Source organism: Morchella sextelata (genome assembly GCF_020137385.1).
Source record: "Morchella sextelata strain SCLS chromosome Unknown scls_1, whole genome shotgun sequence".
NCBI lineage: Eukaryota > Fungi > Ascomycota > Pezizomycetes > Pezizales > Morchellaceae > Morchella > Morchella sextelata.
This window is the reverse complement of record NW_025408616.1, coordinates 2663342-2677069: the sequence shown is the minus strand read 5'-3', so window position 1 is coordinate 2677069 and position 13728 is coordinate 2663342. Positions and strand designations below refer to the sequence as shown.

General features: G+C 56.4%; 7 protein-coding genes across 7 annotated transcripts; 4 read left to right on the top strand and 3 right to left on the bottom strand.

Moving 5' to 3' along the window:
* Positions 1-259: 259 nt before the first annotated feature.
* On the top strand, positions 260-1200 carry H6S33_000690 (uncharacterized protein; the record flags this gene model as incomplete). The annotated part of the gene is made up of 3 exons (XM_044832095.1): positions 260-316; positions 361-975; positions 1042-1200. The coding sequence occupies 3 exons, from the start codon at positions 260-262 to the stop codon at positions 1198-1200; spliced, it is 831 nt and encodes a 276-aa protein (XP_044700249.1).
* A 435-nt stretch (positions 1201-1635) lies between these two features.
* H6S33_000689 (uncharacterized protein) lies at positions 1636-2047 on the bottom strand (the record flags this gene model as incomplete). Its single annotated transcript, XM_044832093.1, has 4 exons — positions 1636-1669; positions 1731-1817; positions 1881-1939; positions 2012-2047. 4 exons carry the CDS (start codon positions 2045-2047, stop codon positions 1636-1638), a joined length of 216 nt encoding a protein of 71 aa, XP_044700248.1.
* Positions 2048-2519: 472 nt separating this feature from the next.
* On the top strand, positions 2520-5804 carry H6S33_000688 (uncharacterized protein; the record flags this gene model as incomplete). Its single annotated transcript, XM_044832092.1, has 3 exons — positions 2520-2959; positions 3058-3860; positions 3919-5804. 3 exons carry the CDS (start codon positions 2520-2522, stop codon positions 5802-5804), a joined length of 3129 nt encoding a protein of 1042 aa, XP_044700247.1.
* An 847-nt stretch (positions 5805-6651) lies between these two features.
* H6S33_000687 (uncharacterized protein) lies at positions 6652-9681 on the top strand (the record flags this gene model as incomplete). Its single annotated transcript, XM_044832091.1, has 7 exons — positions 6652-6796; positions 6916-7022; positions 7116-7244; positions 7347-7956; positions 8018-8348; positions 8411-9341; positions 9433-9681. The coding sequence occupies 7 exons, from the start codon at positions 6652-6654 to the stop codon at positions 9679-9681; spliced, it is 2502 nt and encodes an 833-aa protein (XP_044700246.1).
* A 617-nt stretch (positions 9682-10298) lies between these two features.
* H6S33_000686 (uncharacterized protein) lies at positions 10299-10913 on the bottom strand (the record flags this gene model as incomplete). Its single annotated transcript, XM_044832090.1, has 4 exons — positions 10299-10508; positions 10570-10620; positions 10700-10846; positions 10911-10913. The coding sequence occupies 4 exons, from the start codon at positions 10911-10913 to the stop codon at positions 10299-10301; spliced, it is 411 nt and encodes a 136-aa protein (XP_044700245.1).
* A 522-nt stretch (positions 10914-11435) lies between these two features.
* On the bottom strand, positions 11436-12654 carry H6S33_000685 (uncharacterized protein; the record flags this gene model as incomplete). The annotated part of the gene is made up of 2 exons (XM_044832089.1): positions 11436-12463; positions 12528-12654. The coding sequence occupies 2 exons, from the start codon at positions 12652-12654 to the stop codon at positions 11436-11438; spliced, it is 1155 nt and encodes a 384-aa protein (XP_044700244.1).
* Positions 12655-12955: 301 nt separating this feature from the next.
* H6S33_000684 (uncharacterized protein) lies at positions 12956-13607 on the top strand (the record flags this gene model as incomplete). The annotated part of the gene is made up of 2 exons (XM_044832088.1): positions 12956-13085; positions 13138-13607. The coding sequence occupies 2 exons, from the start codon at positions 12956-12958 to the stop codon at positions 13605-13607; spliced, it is 600 nt and encodes a 199-aa protein (XP_044700243.1).
* Positions 13608-13728: the final 121 nt, after the last annotated feature.

The following is a 13728-nucleotide window of genomic DNA, read 5'->3' as shown; positions in this document are numbered from 1 at the left end:
GGGGAGGGGAGGGGAGGGGAGGGGAGGGGAGGGGATTTGAGAGTTGTGAAATAAATTTCTTGGATCGAAGGCCAATGATGGGATGAGCAACTGCCGCCAAGGTCTCAGAGCCTCGCCGCTGTATGCACGTTAATTTCTGTGTCGAGCAGCGCCTATCTATACATATATCTCGTATCTACATAATCCGTGATATCTCCTCCCCTCTCCCCCACTTCCCCCCTCCCCCTCACCTGCCTCAATTCCGCCCCCTCAAGCCAAAATGGACTCCTCCTCCCAGCCCACGCCCACAACCTCCCCCTTCGTCCGCTCCCTCCTCGTAAGTCCCCACCCCACTTCCGCGCCCCCCCACTCACAACCCAGGCCGGAGGTCTCGCCGGCACCGCAGTAGACCTCTCCCTCTTCCCGCTCGACACGCTCAAAACCCGCCTCCAATCCGCCGGCGGCTTCTTCGCAAACGGCGGCTGGCACGGCGTCTACAAGGGAGTCGGCAGCGTCATCGCCGGGTCGGCGCCCGGCGCAGCCCTCTTCTTCGTCACCTACGAGGGCGTGAAAGCGCACCTGTCGCCCGACGGCAAGCCGGGCACCTCGACGCACCACATGATCGCGGCATCGCTCGGCGAGGTTGCGGCGTGCTCGGTGAGGGTGCCGACGGAGGTCGTAAAGCAGCGCGCGCAGGCGTCTCAGTTCCCAAGCTCGTGGGCGGCGCTGAGACACACGTTTACCGCCAATCAGAGCCCTGTGAGGATCTGGGCGGAACTGTACAGAGGGTGGGGCGTCACGGTCATGAGGGAGATCCCGTTCACGGTGATACAGTTCCCGCTGTGGGAGGCCATGAAGGAGTGGAGAGGGAGACAGAAGGGCAGGAGGTGCAATCCGGGAGAGAGTGCGGTCTTTGGGAGTGCCAGTGGTGCGGTTGCGGCAGCGCTGACAACACCGCTGGATGTGCTGAAGACAAGATTGATGTTGGCAAAAGAGGTATGTGTGGAGAGAGTGGGCGGGCAGTCTGCAGAGGGCGTGGGTGCTGATCGTGATGGTGAGTAGAAACAATCTGCGGTCTCGACGTTCAAGGGAATCGTCAGGGAAGAGGGAGTCTCAGCACTGTTCAAGGGGATCGGCCCAAGAGTTCTCTGGATCTCCATTGGAGGGGCTATCTTTCTGGGGGCCTTTGACTCTGCAAAGGTTGCCTTGGAAAGATTCTAGATCATTGATACCATTGCAGGTGGGAATAGAATAAGGTGCGTGAGTAAGGCGTGATTACGGTGGTCAATTCTTACGACATACACACGTAATAATAAGAGGCCGCCTAGTAGTATTCTTTGTAAATAGATATTATTATTGAGCATCGGGAATATAGGATACGATTGATAGCTGCGTGCCTTACACCCCATAAACAATCAAGAAAACTCTGAACGATCATAGGAAGCAGTCAGTTGAATTAACCCATTGAATTTAGCTTTCAAAAAATTGCCTTCTAGTTAATGAGTGGTACACAAAATAACGCCAAAATGACCCCCGGCTCGCATCGTAGGCTGGGCTCCACTAAGAAAGAAAAACCAAATACCTCCCAGGCCCTCCTCGCTCGACCTGGGACACCGACCGTCGCCGCCACCACCGAGAACTCCACTGACGCATCCTCTACCGGGCGCGGTTACGTTCCTGGGGATTGTAGCTGCAGAGACACCCATCTAGTCAGTCCTGTTCACCTCTCCCAAGACCCTATGTAAACATACCGTAGGAGCTTCTCAATCAAGTCGACGTGTGTCATGATCATTCTACGGCAGCAGTAGCGCTTGCAGCCGAGCTGGTCCATAGCATCACTGTTTATACAGCACAATTAGGTCTTGTCACTAGGGCGATAGTGAGGGAGGATGTAGGCGTACCCTTCAGTGACATTCTCCTCCAGAAGCTGGAGGTAGCGTTCCCAAAGATCTGCGACAACCTATGCCAGAGTGTTAGCTATTTCCCCACGAGCAAAAGACAAAGGCTGTAGACAGCAGAAGAGCGGACGTACCTTTCCGCACGAGAAGCAACGAATTGGGATAATCATATTTGCTAGTGTTGTTACAATTTGCGTGACGGAAAGATAGAAAGCGAGAGGGAGATCGCCGAGAGAGAGACAGACGGTGGTAAGGGAAAAAGAAGAGATGGTGCTGTGACTGAGATTGATTAAACGGACTGGGATACAAGTTGTGACTAATATACTGCGTTGTGACCTTGTAACCAATCTGCATGTGTGCTGTGACACGTCCGTGACCCACACCGCAACAGAAACACGCTAACCCATCTCAGACCGTCTGTCATCCAGAAAACCGCCGCATGCAAGTTGAGTTGAGAGAGAGCGCCAAGATTTCACACCCACGCTCTAAAAAAATTCCCTTCAGTCGTTCAAACCAATCTTTTTTTCCTCGCACAGGACTTTCCCTCTACAATCACAAAATCTCACAACCCCAGTCCCCCGCTCTTTAACCCCGCCATTACGGTTAGGTTTCTGCGCCCGACCTGCTCGAATTTCGCAAGTTATGACTTCCGACAAAAGGAAGAACGTAGCCGCAGGTGGTGGTGGGTCAAAGAGTTTGGCGTCCACCTCAACTGCTACTACTACAACTACACCAATTAATACCACAACCACGCCCACAAAGTCGGCAAGTAATAATGCGCCCGAGACCGTGTCAGAGGCAACCCCTACAAAGAAAGGCCGAAAGCAGGTGCGAAAAAACAAGCGGAAGGGAAAGTTGCAAGCTGCCAATGGTGTCGAACCCACCCCCACTACAGAGCAGCCCAAGGAATTGAAAAAGAAGAAGAAGAGCAAAAAGCCGCGAGAAGACGGACGAGAGGAGCCCGAAGGAACTGGAAGAGAGCTAGTGCAGCGCACCGAGGGTGTGTCTGAGAATTGGAAGTTGTCGCCTTCGCTGGGAGGAAGGTTCTTGATGCTGGATCCGGTGTTTGCTAGAGATGAAAAGTACGCCTTTCATCCCAACCTTGCTTACCGCCTGTTGTGTACTTTTTTTCAGTTATGTTATATGCGTGCTGATTCTTCTTGACTGTCCGCCGGTAAAGATATATCCTCCTCGCACATGCAAAGTCGTTGAAAATATACTCGACAAAGACCTCCCTCCTCGTCCGCAACATCCAGATCCCATTAATAAAGCCGACGGAAAGAATCATAGCATATCTCCTGGACTCCGTAAACGACAGCAGGGTCTACATTGCAACATCAAGCTCTCAATTGTTCCTGTGGAACTGGGTGGACGGGAAACTGTTCCAGAAGTGGAACCTGGGGCTCTCCTCAATTGGGCTCATTACTGTCTGCGCAGATGAGAAGCCAGATGCTGAGGCTGTGGGTGTTATCTATGCGACTGATGCCAGCGGAAAGAATGGATTTCTGTACAGACTTGAGCTGCCCAAAAACTCAAAAACTGAGATTAAGAAATCGATAATCTACAAAACACCCAATGGCGCAATTTCAGCCGCCCAGGTTCTCCTCGGGGGCACAATAGTTACGATTGCCTCGGAAAGGACTTTAATTATTGGAAATAAGCACACCGCAGAAGGTGTTGTGGATGAGAATGCTGAATGGGGGGTTTTCCGGAAATTCCCAATGACCTTTGTAGTGTCCTGCATGGACTCGTATATCCCAGCCGACGAGAGTAACAAGGGTAAATCAAAAAAGAACAAAAAGCCAAAGACTACTGCGGCAGGTGTGCTTGGAGATGTGGTTGTCGGAGACGAGAGCGGTTCCATGCACCTATTCCACAATGTCCTGCGACTCCGGGAAGAGAACAAGTCCGAACAGGACCAAGTTGTCAGAACCCTCCATTGGCATCGAAAGAAAGTCCGATCCGTTAAATGGGCTTCGAATGGTACATATCCCCCCGCAACCCCCTGAAACCCCCAAAATATTGACAAGACGATTTTCAGGTAATTATATCATTTCCGGAGGTTCGGAGACCGTATTAGTTATGTGGCAGGTTGAAACCGGACACAAGCAGTTCCTGCCTCATTTGGGCTCCATAATCGAGCGCCTTGTGGTCTCGCCCAAAGCAAACTCATATGCAATCCTCCTCTCCGACAACTCCATCATGGTGATCTCGACCGCCGAGCTGAAAGCCAAAACCAACATCGCCGGCATCCAATCCCGCTTGTTCTTGCCCACAGAAGCCCGCCAGTCCAGAGTTCCTTGCGTCTTCCACCCTACCACCGCGAACCGCCTGCTCCTCGCCACTCCTGCCTCTCAGATCGAAGGCAGCACTTCTTCACCCTACCTACAAACATTCGATACCTACTCTGACCGCCACGTCGCACGACAAGCCCTCACCCGCACCAACGCTACTAACTTCAACACAGGCCCCGAACAAGACTTTATCCTTGAGCCCAATGTCACCCTCATGGCCATCACTTCAGACGGGACCTGGCTCGCAACCATCGACGAATGGAAGCCCCCGCGGCGCAAGTCCGACGACGGCAGCAGCGAGTCACCAATCGTCGAGGATGAGGGTCACGGGCGTGAGATATACCTACGCTTCTGGAAGTGGACCGAGCAGAAGAAGGTCTGGGAGCTCGTCACCCGCGTGGACTCGCCGCACCCGTCGGCCAGCGGCTTAGGAGCGGAGGAAGTCTACGACCTGATAGCAGCGCCCAAGGGCCACGGGTTTGCGACAGTGGGCGCAGACGGGAGTGTCCGCATTTGGAAAGCCAAAGTGCGAACCCGGGCCGGCGGCATAGAAGTCAGGACCGCTGAGGGCGCACTCACATCCTGGGGCTGCAGAAGGGTCGTCATGTTCTCCAAGGGGCAGCGGGAGCTCGAGCTCTCCACCTCCACCCTCCTCGACGTCGAAGCCCCCACCAAGCCATCCAAGAAGGCCGCCGCCGCAGCAACACCCCCCTACTGGAGCCAACTCGCCTTCTCCGAAGACGGCTCCGTGATTGCCATCGCCACGCCCGTCGCCGGCCTCTCCTCTTCCAAAGAAGACACCACCCTCCACCTCGCCGACGCCAGCGCCGGCGCCGTCCGCCACACCATCAGCGGCCTCCAACTCGGCCTCGTCACCGGCCTCGGCATCCACGAGCGCCACCTCATCGTCCTCGGCACCTCCAAGCTCCTCGTCTACAACCTCGTCAACAGCAGCATCCACTACGAGTTCCCCCTCGAGACACTCAACGCCTCCTCTTCCGCCGGCGGGCACCTCGCCATCGACCACCACAGCGGCACCTTCGCCATCGCCGTGGCGCCGCGCAAGAACGGCGATAGGCACCGCGTGCTCGTCTTCAAGACGGACTCCGTCGCCCCCGTGCACGTGCAGGACGTCGGCCTCGCCGCCGTCACGGCGCTGAAGTCGTCCGAGGGCGGGAAGGGCTACATGGCGCTCGACGCGGAGGCGCGGATACAGTATATTTCGCCCGTCCTGGCGCCGCACGTGTCTGTTGCGCAGCAGGCGTCGTCGGCGGAGTTCAGTCTGGAGGACGCCGATGTCGAGGTGGCGACGGGGCTGTCGGGCGTGTATATGACGAATGGCGATGATGCGTCGCCTTCCGACAACGACGAGGAGATGGAGGCGGTGGATGCTGATGGCGACGAGGAGGAGGAGGATGGGGTTGTGGACCGGGTGGTGCCGCGGGAGGCGCTGGAGAGCGTGTTTGATGCGGTGCCGGCGTATGCGGCGGGGTCGGTGGAGGAGGCGTTTGAGAAGGTGCTGGCGCTGTTTGTGAAGAAACCGTTAGGGGCCGACGATGATAATGAGGAGGACGAGGAGGAGGAAGAGGAGGAAGAGGACGTGGATGTGGATGTGCAGATGGTTGCGGTGTAGAGGGCGGGGGTTTATTATTAAAAAAAGTTATATCTGTACATGTATCTATACTACGTCCGTGCTGATTTGGTCTTTGTCTTTGTCTTTCTTCTCTTTTTGGTCCTTTTTTTCTCTTTTTCCCCACACATCTTTATTTTGTAAGATATGCTATTTTACTCAAACGGTGGGGAAGACGGTGGTGGTGGTGGTGGTGGTGGTGTATTAGTGTGTTAGTGTGTGTGTGTGTTTGGTTTGTTGGAATACCTACTTATTTTTTTCTCTCTGTTCTGAGAGGACTGTGGCATGGCATGGCATGGCATGCATGGCTAGCTTTGTATTGTTATTTCGGAATATCTTTATTTTTGGCGGGAGAGCTAGCTGTGTGGTGTTGTTGGGGATGGATTGGGGGGGTGAATAGGAAAGCATCGTTTCAACAGGTTTATTTCGCGAGTGATGGGCTGTGCCAGAGACGAACCGTAGGCCGTGGTGAAGAGAGTGCTAGTTCCAGATCCAATTCTCTCTTTCTGGAGTCAATTAATTCCAATCTCAATCAGTCAATTAGATAGATACATCCAACTCCCATTGCGCATGTCTCGTCTCTTTCTTTCGCTCGCCAACAATCCAATTGTGCCTGATCTCCTCTCCTCCAACGAATGCAAGCTCAAGCCACCCAACGCATCCCAGCACACACAGCGCACCGCAGCAGCACCCAGTCCCAGTGAGTGCTACACCAGCGATATCTCGATAGCTCCATCACAGCACTCTCTCCACCCCCACCCCCCAATCTAATAAACAACCAACAACCCACCTGCCCACCTGCCCACCTGCCTGCCTGCCGACACCCACCACCAGCACAACAGACCACCCAATGACCACAAACTCTGCAACCGCCGGCTGGGAGCAGGTGGAAGACAAATACTACCGCAAGATCCTGCAGTACTCGTCGCTGTGGGACGCGGACTTTGATCTCTCGGACTACATTGTTGCCGGTGCGCCGTATGGGGGAGCTCTCGGTGAGTTGCACCGCATTCCGAAGAAGATGTAGAGAGAGGGGGGGTAGAAAAGTGGAGGGGGAGAGAGGTAGAGAGGTGGGGGAGAGAGAGGTAGATGCTAATAGAGCTTCTCAAAACAGCGCTGTACCGCGACGAGAACAAGCTGCAGACGTACCGTGGGCCGGCGCAGGCAAAGAGCGGGATTGATATCTACAGTTCTGCGGGGACGCTGATCCGGCGGATACCAGTATGGCCCCTCCTCCTCTCTTCCACCCAATCCCCCTCCTTTCTTCTCCCCCCTCGGTGATGAGTGTGGATATCGAGCTGACGGACTTCACAGTGGGACAAAGGCTCGATCCGCGGGCTGGGCTGGTCGGAGGACGAGAAGCTGCTTGTCATCACGGAGGACGGGACGGTACGGTGCTACTACGATCTGCAGGGCGACTTTACGCAGTTTACGCTCGGGAATGTTTGTGGAGCTCTCTCTTTCTCTATCTCTGTCTCTATCTAGCTATCTACCATCACGATACTCTCTCTATACACAGACTGACCCCCCCCCTCCCCCCCACAGGACGCCGAGACCATCGGCGTCGTCGAGTGCCGCTTCTGGTCCACCGGCTTCGTCGCCCTCCTCACCAACAACCGCCTCATCTCCGTCTCACGCTACGACGAGCCGCGCCCGCGCCTCCTCGCCGACCCCACGCCGCACATCCCCGCCAACTCGCGCATCCACTCGTGGGAGCTCGTGCCGCCGTCCTACACGCTCTCGCGGCACGTCGAGGTGTTCATCTCCACGGGCGCCACCATCCTCATCGTCGACGCGACCGAGGTGCAGGACCAGCTGCTGCAGAACGGGCCCTTCGTGCACATCGCCGTCTCGCCGAACGGAAAGTATGTGGCGCTGTGCACGGGCGAGGGCAAGGTCTGGGTCATCAAGGCCGACTTCCAGGACAAGCTGAGCGAGTACGACACGGAGATGGGTGCGGGCCAGCTGCCGCGCGCGCTGGAGTGGTGCGGGAACGACTCGGTGGTGCTGGCGTGGGCCGACGAGGTGCACATGATTGGGCCGCAGGGGGCCGCGCTGCGGCACTACTACGATGGATGGGTGCACCTGATACCGGAGATTGACGGTATCCGGCTGATCTCGACGGAGAAGTGCGAGTTTTTGCAGAAGGTGCCCGGTAAGGCCGCCCTCACTAGATATCTAGCTGTGGGACTGTGCTAACTAACTGACGGTGGTAGACGTCACGGAGGAGATCTTCAAGATCGGGGCGACGTCGCCGGCGTCGATACTGCTGGATGCGGTCGACCAGATTGAGCGGAAGTCGCCCAAGGCGGACGACAACATCCAGCTGATCCGCTCGCAGCTGCCGGAGGCTGTGGACGCCTGTGTGAAGGCTGCCGGGCACGAGTTCTCGCAGCACTGGCAGAAGCAATTGCTGAAGGCCGCCAGCTTTGGGAAGAGCGTGCTGGAGCTGTACAGCTCTGACGAGTTTGTCGAGATGTGCGAGACACTGCGGGTGCTCAATGCCGTCCGCTTCTACGATGTCGGGATGCCCATAACATATGAACAGTATGCTCCCTCTCTCCACCATCACAATATAATATCTCCAAGCTATATACTGACAATCGCAGATACCAGCGCCTCACGCCCGACAAACTCATCACCCGCCTGACCTCACGGCAGCAGCACCTCCTCGCCCTGCGCATCTCCGAATACCTCCGCCTCCCCACCGACAAGATCCACATCCACTGGGCCTGCCAAAAAGTCCGTCACTCCCAAGACGACGAAGACCTCATCTGCCGCACCGTCGTCGCCAAACTCACCGGCCTACGCGGCATCTCCTTCGAAGAGATCGCGCGCACCGCCTACGACGAAGGCCGCGGCCGCCTCGCCACCCAACTCCTCAACCACGAGCCGCGCGCCGGCCGCCAGGTGCCCCTCCTCCTGAGCATGGCCGAGGACGAGATCGCACTCGACAAGGCCATCGAGAGCGGCGACACCGACCTCGTCTTCTACGTGCTGCTCATCCTCAAGAAGAAGCTCGCGCTCGCCGCCTTCTTCCGCCTCATCAACGACCGGCCCGTCGCCGCCTCGCTCATCGAGGCCTCCGCGCGCGAGACGGACCCCGAGCTGCTCAAAGACTTCTACTACGCCGACGACCGTCGGAGCGACGGCGCGTACGTCGTCCTGCGCGACGCCCTCGCGCAGAAAGAGCTCTCCACCAAGATCGAGAAGACCAAGCTCGCGGCCAAGCTGCTGGCCGACTCCAAGGAGCATGCGCTCGAGTCGCGGAGCCTCGACGAGTCCGCGCGGCTGCTGCAGATGCAGGAGGTGTTTGAGAAGGATCTTGCGGGCGAGCGGTTCGCGGGGGAGAGTGTCAATGAGACGGTGTTTCGGCTGATCCGCATGGGGTACAACAGCCGGGCGAACAAGGTCAAGAGCGAGTTCAAGGTCCCCGAGAAGCGCTTCTGGTGGCTGAAGCTGCGGGCGCTGGTGGCCAAGCGGGACTGGGGCGAGATTGAGGAGTGGGGGCGGACGAAGAAGAGTCCGATTGGGTGGGAGGTTTGTTTTCTCTCCCCCTTCCTTCTACTACTATCATAAAGAAGCACCACTACAGAAGCACATACTAACGGCAGGTGGATGTGAGTGACAGCCCTTCTTCAACGAGTGCCTCTCCGCAGGCAACACCAAGGCCGCCGCAAACTTCATCCCCAAATGCACCAACCTCGCGCCCGCCGACCGCATGGACATGTGGGTGCGCTGCGGGCTCGTCGTCAAGGCCGGCGAGGAGGCCTTCCGCGCCAAGGACGTCAATGCCCTCGAGGTGCTGCGCACAAAGGCCACGGGCGTGCATGCGCTGGAGATTGAGCGGCTGCTGAAGCAGCTGAGGCCTGGCAAGTAGTGGTGGTAGTAGTGGTGGTGGTGGTGGTTGAGTGTGGACCTTTTTTTTTTTAAATGAGGATATGAATTTGATGTGTATGTAGAGTTGATAACTTTTTTTTTTTTTTTTTTTTTTTGCTTGCTTGTGTGATTGCAGTGGGCGGGCGGTTTTTCTTGTAATGCGGTGGTGGTTGGGAGGAGGGAGGGGGGGAGGGGGGAGGTAATGGAGCTGGAGCTGTTGGTTGGACTGTTGGGCTGTTGGTTGGCGTGCCGGGACGGAATCATGTTTTATCACTCATGTGTAGTTATTTAGCAATTTTATCATTTCCACCTTCCACCACATTCCCAAGTAGCGTGTGAGGTGAGCGTAAGAGCAAAAAGAAGTAAAGTCAACATAACGAGGTATTGGCAACAGTAGAATACAGAGCGCACACCAGTATAACAATGGACTTCCCGCAGTAGAACACCAGACATCTTCTCACTCCTACAACCCCCCCCCCCCCCCCCCTTCTCTCTCCCAAACCATACCAGAGCACACAACACAAAAACCAAAGCACAAAAAAACCCATTAATCTCATTAAAAAAAAAAAAGCTACCCTACCCCCTACCCTCCCCCATCCTCCCCCCTCCCACCGTCCCCTACTGCTGCCCCCCACCCCGTCCACCCCGTCCACCGCCACCGCGTCCCCCCCTTCCACCACGATGGTTCCCCCCCCTACCCTGATACCCGCCGCGGCCACCAGTCTGTCCGCCGCCGCCGCCGCGCGGCCCATGGTTGTCGCGCGTGTTCTGCGCTTGCGTTTCTTTGACGAGGTCGATTATCTCGTCGGGGACGCGGAGGTATTTAATCTGCTGCCACGTTAGATCATCCATGGGAGTATTCGAGGGTAGGGGAAGGGGGGAGATATACGTTATTCCCGCGAACATAGCACTCTGCGAGACGGAAGAACTTATCGCCTTCCTGTACACCGTTAGCACCCATCCATACCACCCACCACCGCTACCACCCACCAGATAGAAAGAGCAGAGAAGCAACATACAGGACTCGTCTGCACCACCTCCTTCAGCGTCAGATTCATCCACGTGTCGCAGTTGACGAGATGGCCGTTCAGCGTCTCGCCGTTCTTGAGCTCGACGAGCATCGGGTGGCCCTGCGCCGTGTTGAGGAGTGATAGTGGGAGCTGCGCCTGTGCGTTAGTTTGTCTGCCTATATTGGATTGGAGTAGGGCCCCCGGGGGGGGGGGGACATACCATGGTTGTGGGTGTGTATGATGTAGTGGTGGTGGGTGCGGTGTGCTGGGTTGGTTGTGAGTGGGGTGTGGTGGGGTGTGAGGTTGGGTGGTGGGGCTTGGCGTGAGGTAGGGGTGTTGCTGGTGGCCTGGATTGGGGGGATTGGAGGATTGGGGGATTGAAGACGGGTTTTTTTTTATTGTATTTCATGGACAAGTGCGGTGAAGGGAATGGGAGGGAGTTCCAGTGAACTGTGGTATCAGAATTGGGTTTGGCTATTTACTACTCGACATTGGGTAGTGCAGAATAAAAAAGGGACTTTCGATGCTTGACCCTTGCATGCTCGACCGATCATTACCACTCACTACCACTAGCAGTACTACCACAATACAATGCCTAGAAGAACCAATGTAGAGCATACGTTATACCCCAACAGAGAAAACCAGTGCACTCAATTGCGCGCTATATGTACATTATCCTGCCTTCTTTTATTGAGATCTAACACGAATATTTTACAAAGGTCCCAAGTCAGCTTAAATACAAACACTACAAAGCCTCTTCGCCTTCCTTCTCTTTCTCCGCACCCTCCTTCTTCCCCTCCGGCTTTGGGAACACCATTGGCTTATGCCTCTTCAGATACGCGCCCATGTTCGTGACCAGCACCGCCAGCCTCTCACTCTCCGCCTCCAACCACGGCGACAGCTCCGACCCAGCCAGCACACTCTTCGCCTGCAGCAGCGCCTCCAGCACCACATTGTAGCCCTTAATCAGCTGCAAGGTGTTATAATATGAATTCTTCACCTGCGTCATCGACTGCCTATCCTCATACTCCACCATCCTGGGCTCAAAATCCACCTGCCCCCACGCGGCCTTCAACTTCAGCGCAACCTCACTCGTAACGTCCTTCAACCACTCCTCATTCTTAAACTGCAGCGCCGCATCCGAGCGCATCCACAGGAGGCCTCCCAGGACAATCGGGTCGTCGCAATACCTCGTCGCCGACTCCGGCTCCAGCGTCAGCTCCCTCTTACCCACAATATCCAGGAGCACCGCGCCATCCCTGAGGCCCTTCATGATACCCGCAATCTCCGACTTCATGTGGCGCTCCCTGAGCGCCATCATGAAGTCGCGAGCCAGCCTGCGCTGGAAGCGGAAGTCGATCTCGTCCGCGGAGCGCGCAATGTCCATGAGGATGTCGACGCGGCCGACGCGGATGAGGTGGCGGACCATGCGGTGGAGGAAGGTGCTGCTGAGGGCGCCATTGGCCTGATAGTAGCCGCGGATGAGCTCGGGGATGATAGCATAGTCAGACTTCTCGGACATGAGGCCGAGGGCCTGCTTGAACTTGCTGACAGGGGCGCCGAGGTTGTTGGGCTTGGGGGTTAGAGTGTAGGGCTCGCCGTCGAGGACGATGTTGACCGGGTCCGAGAGGAGGCGGGCATGGTTTTGGGGGCGGGTGACGAGGCGGTAGTATTCCTGGGGGAGGTGGGGAGGGATGAAGTAGTTCTCGCGGAGGTCTCGGAGAAGTTCGTCGAGCTTTTCGTTGGACGTTGGGGGGAATTTGGGCACAGGTCCTGGCAGAGGTTAGTTATTTCTAGCACAATATATAAATTAAAGGAGGAATTGGGGGGGGCCTACGAGTGTCTCGCTGGGCAGATCGGGTGGTGGTGAAAGTCCGGAGAGGGCTGCTCAACTGGGTTGATAGCAATTGCGGGCTGTTTCTGAAGCCGAGGGTCCGGCGGAGGAGAGTCTGCATGGCGGCCATTGCGTCCTCTTATTCAGTGTATATATTCCTGCAGGAGTCTTATACTCGAGTCGGCCAATGTCAATCTGAGGTTTCTCGCCGTCTATTCTCGTTGCCCGCTCAGTCTCTGGCGGGGTGAGGCCGAGTGCAATTGAATTTTTAGTTGATGTTCGTTGTCTTGGCACCCCGCCAAATGTTTTCCCCTGCACGCCCCAAACTACAACACCAAACGACGAACGCCCAAAGACATCACCACTTCTGCCTGTCTGCCCGTCCACAGCATAGCATAGCAGAGCTTCCCCCCAGAAGAAAATCCGCAGCTATGATGTCTGGCCCATCATCCCTGCGCTCAATGGCCTCGTGCTGGACGTCACTCACCCAGTCCCTCAAGGTCCCCACCCTCCTCAAGCCCACGCTCCTCACCACAACCTTCACCCGGAACTTCATCGTCGGCACGTCTCTCCCCTCCCCCCACACTCACCACCACTACTAACACCTCCACAGCCCCCAAGCGCGAAAAGCGACGCATAAAGATCCACCCGCCCATCAAAGGCCCCCCCAAGAACCCGCTGCAGGCCCTGACCACCCAGGCCCTGCAGACGCTCGACCCCAACGGCACACGCCAAAAGATCTTCTCGCGCCACAACAAGGACAGCATTCGCCCTGGCGACATCGTTCAAGTACGGCGCCGCAACGGCGACCCCTTCTCTGGCGTGCTTCTCAACATCCGCCGGCGCGGCGTCGACAGCGCATTTCTGCTCAGGGACCACTTGACGAGGGTGGGTGTGGAGATGTGGTTCAAGCTGTACAGCCCCGCAATCGAGGACATTGATCTGGTACAGAGGAAGGCGAAGAGGGCGAGAAGGGCGAAGTTGTACTACATGAGGCAGCCCAAACATGACTTTGGGTCTGTGGCGAATGTGGTTAGGGAGTACACGAGACGTGTTAGGCCGACACAGAGGCAGAGGAAGTAAGGGGTTGGTTGGTGTGGGTGTGTATATATAACTGTAACTTGAAGGGGAAAAAATCCCGGATTTGAAACTTTGGCTGGCTGTGTGTGATATGTGGGCTGCTTTGAGGCGGATTTTTATACGG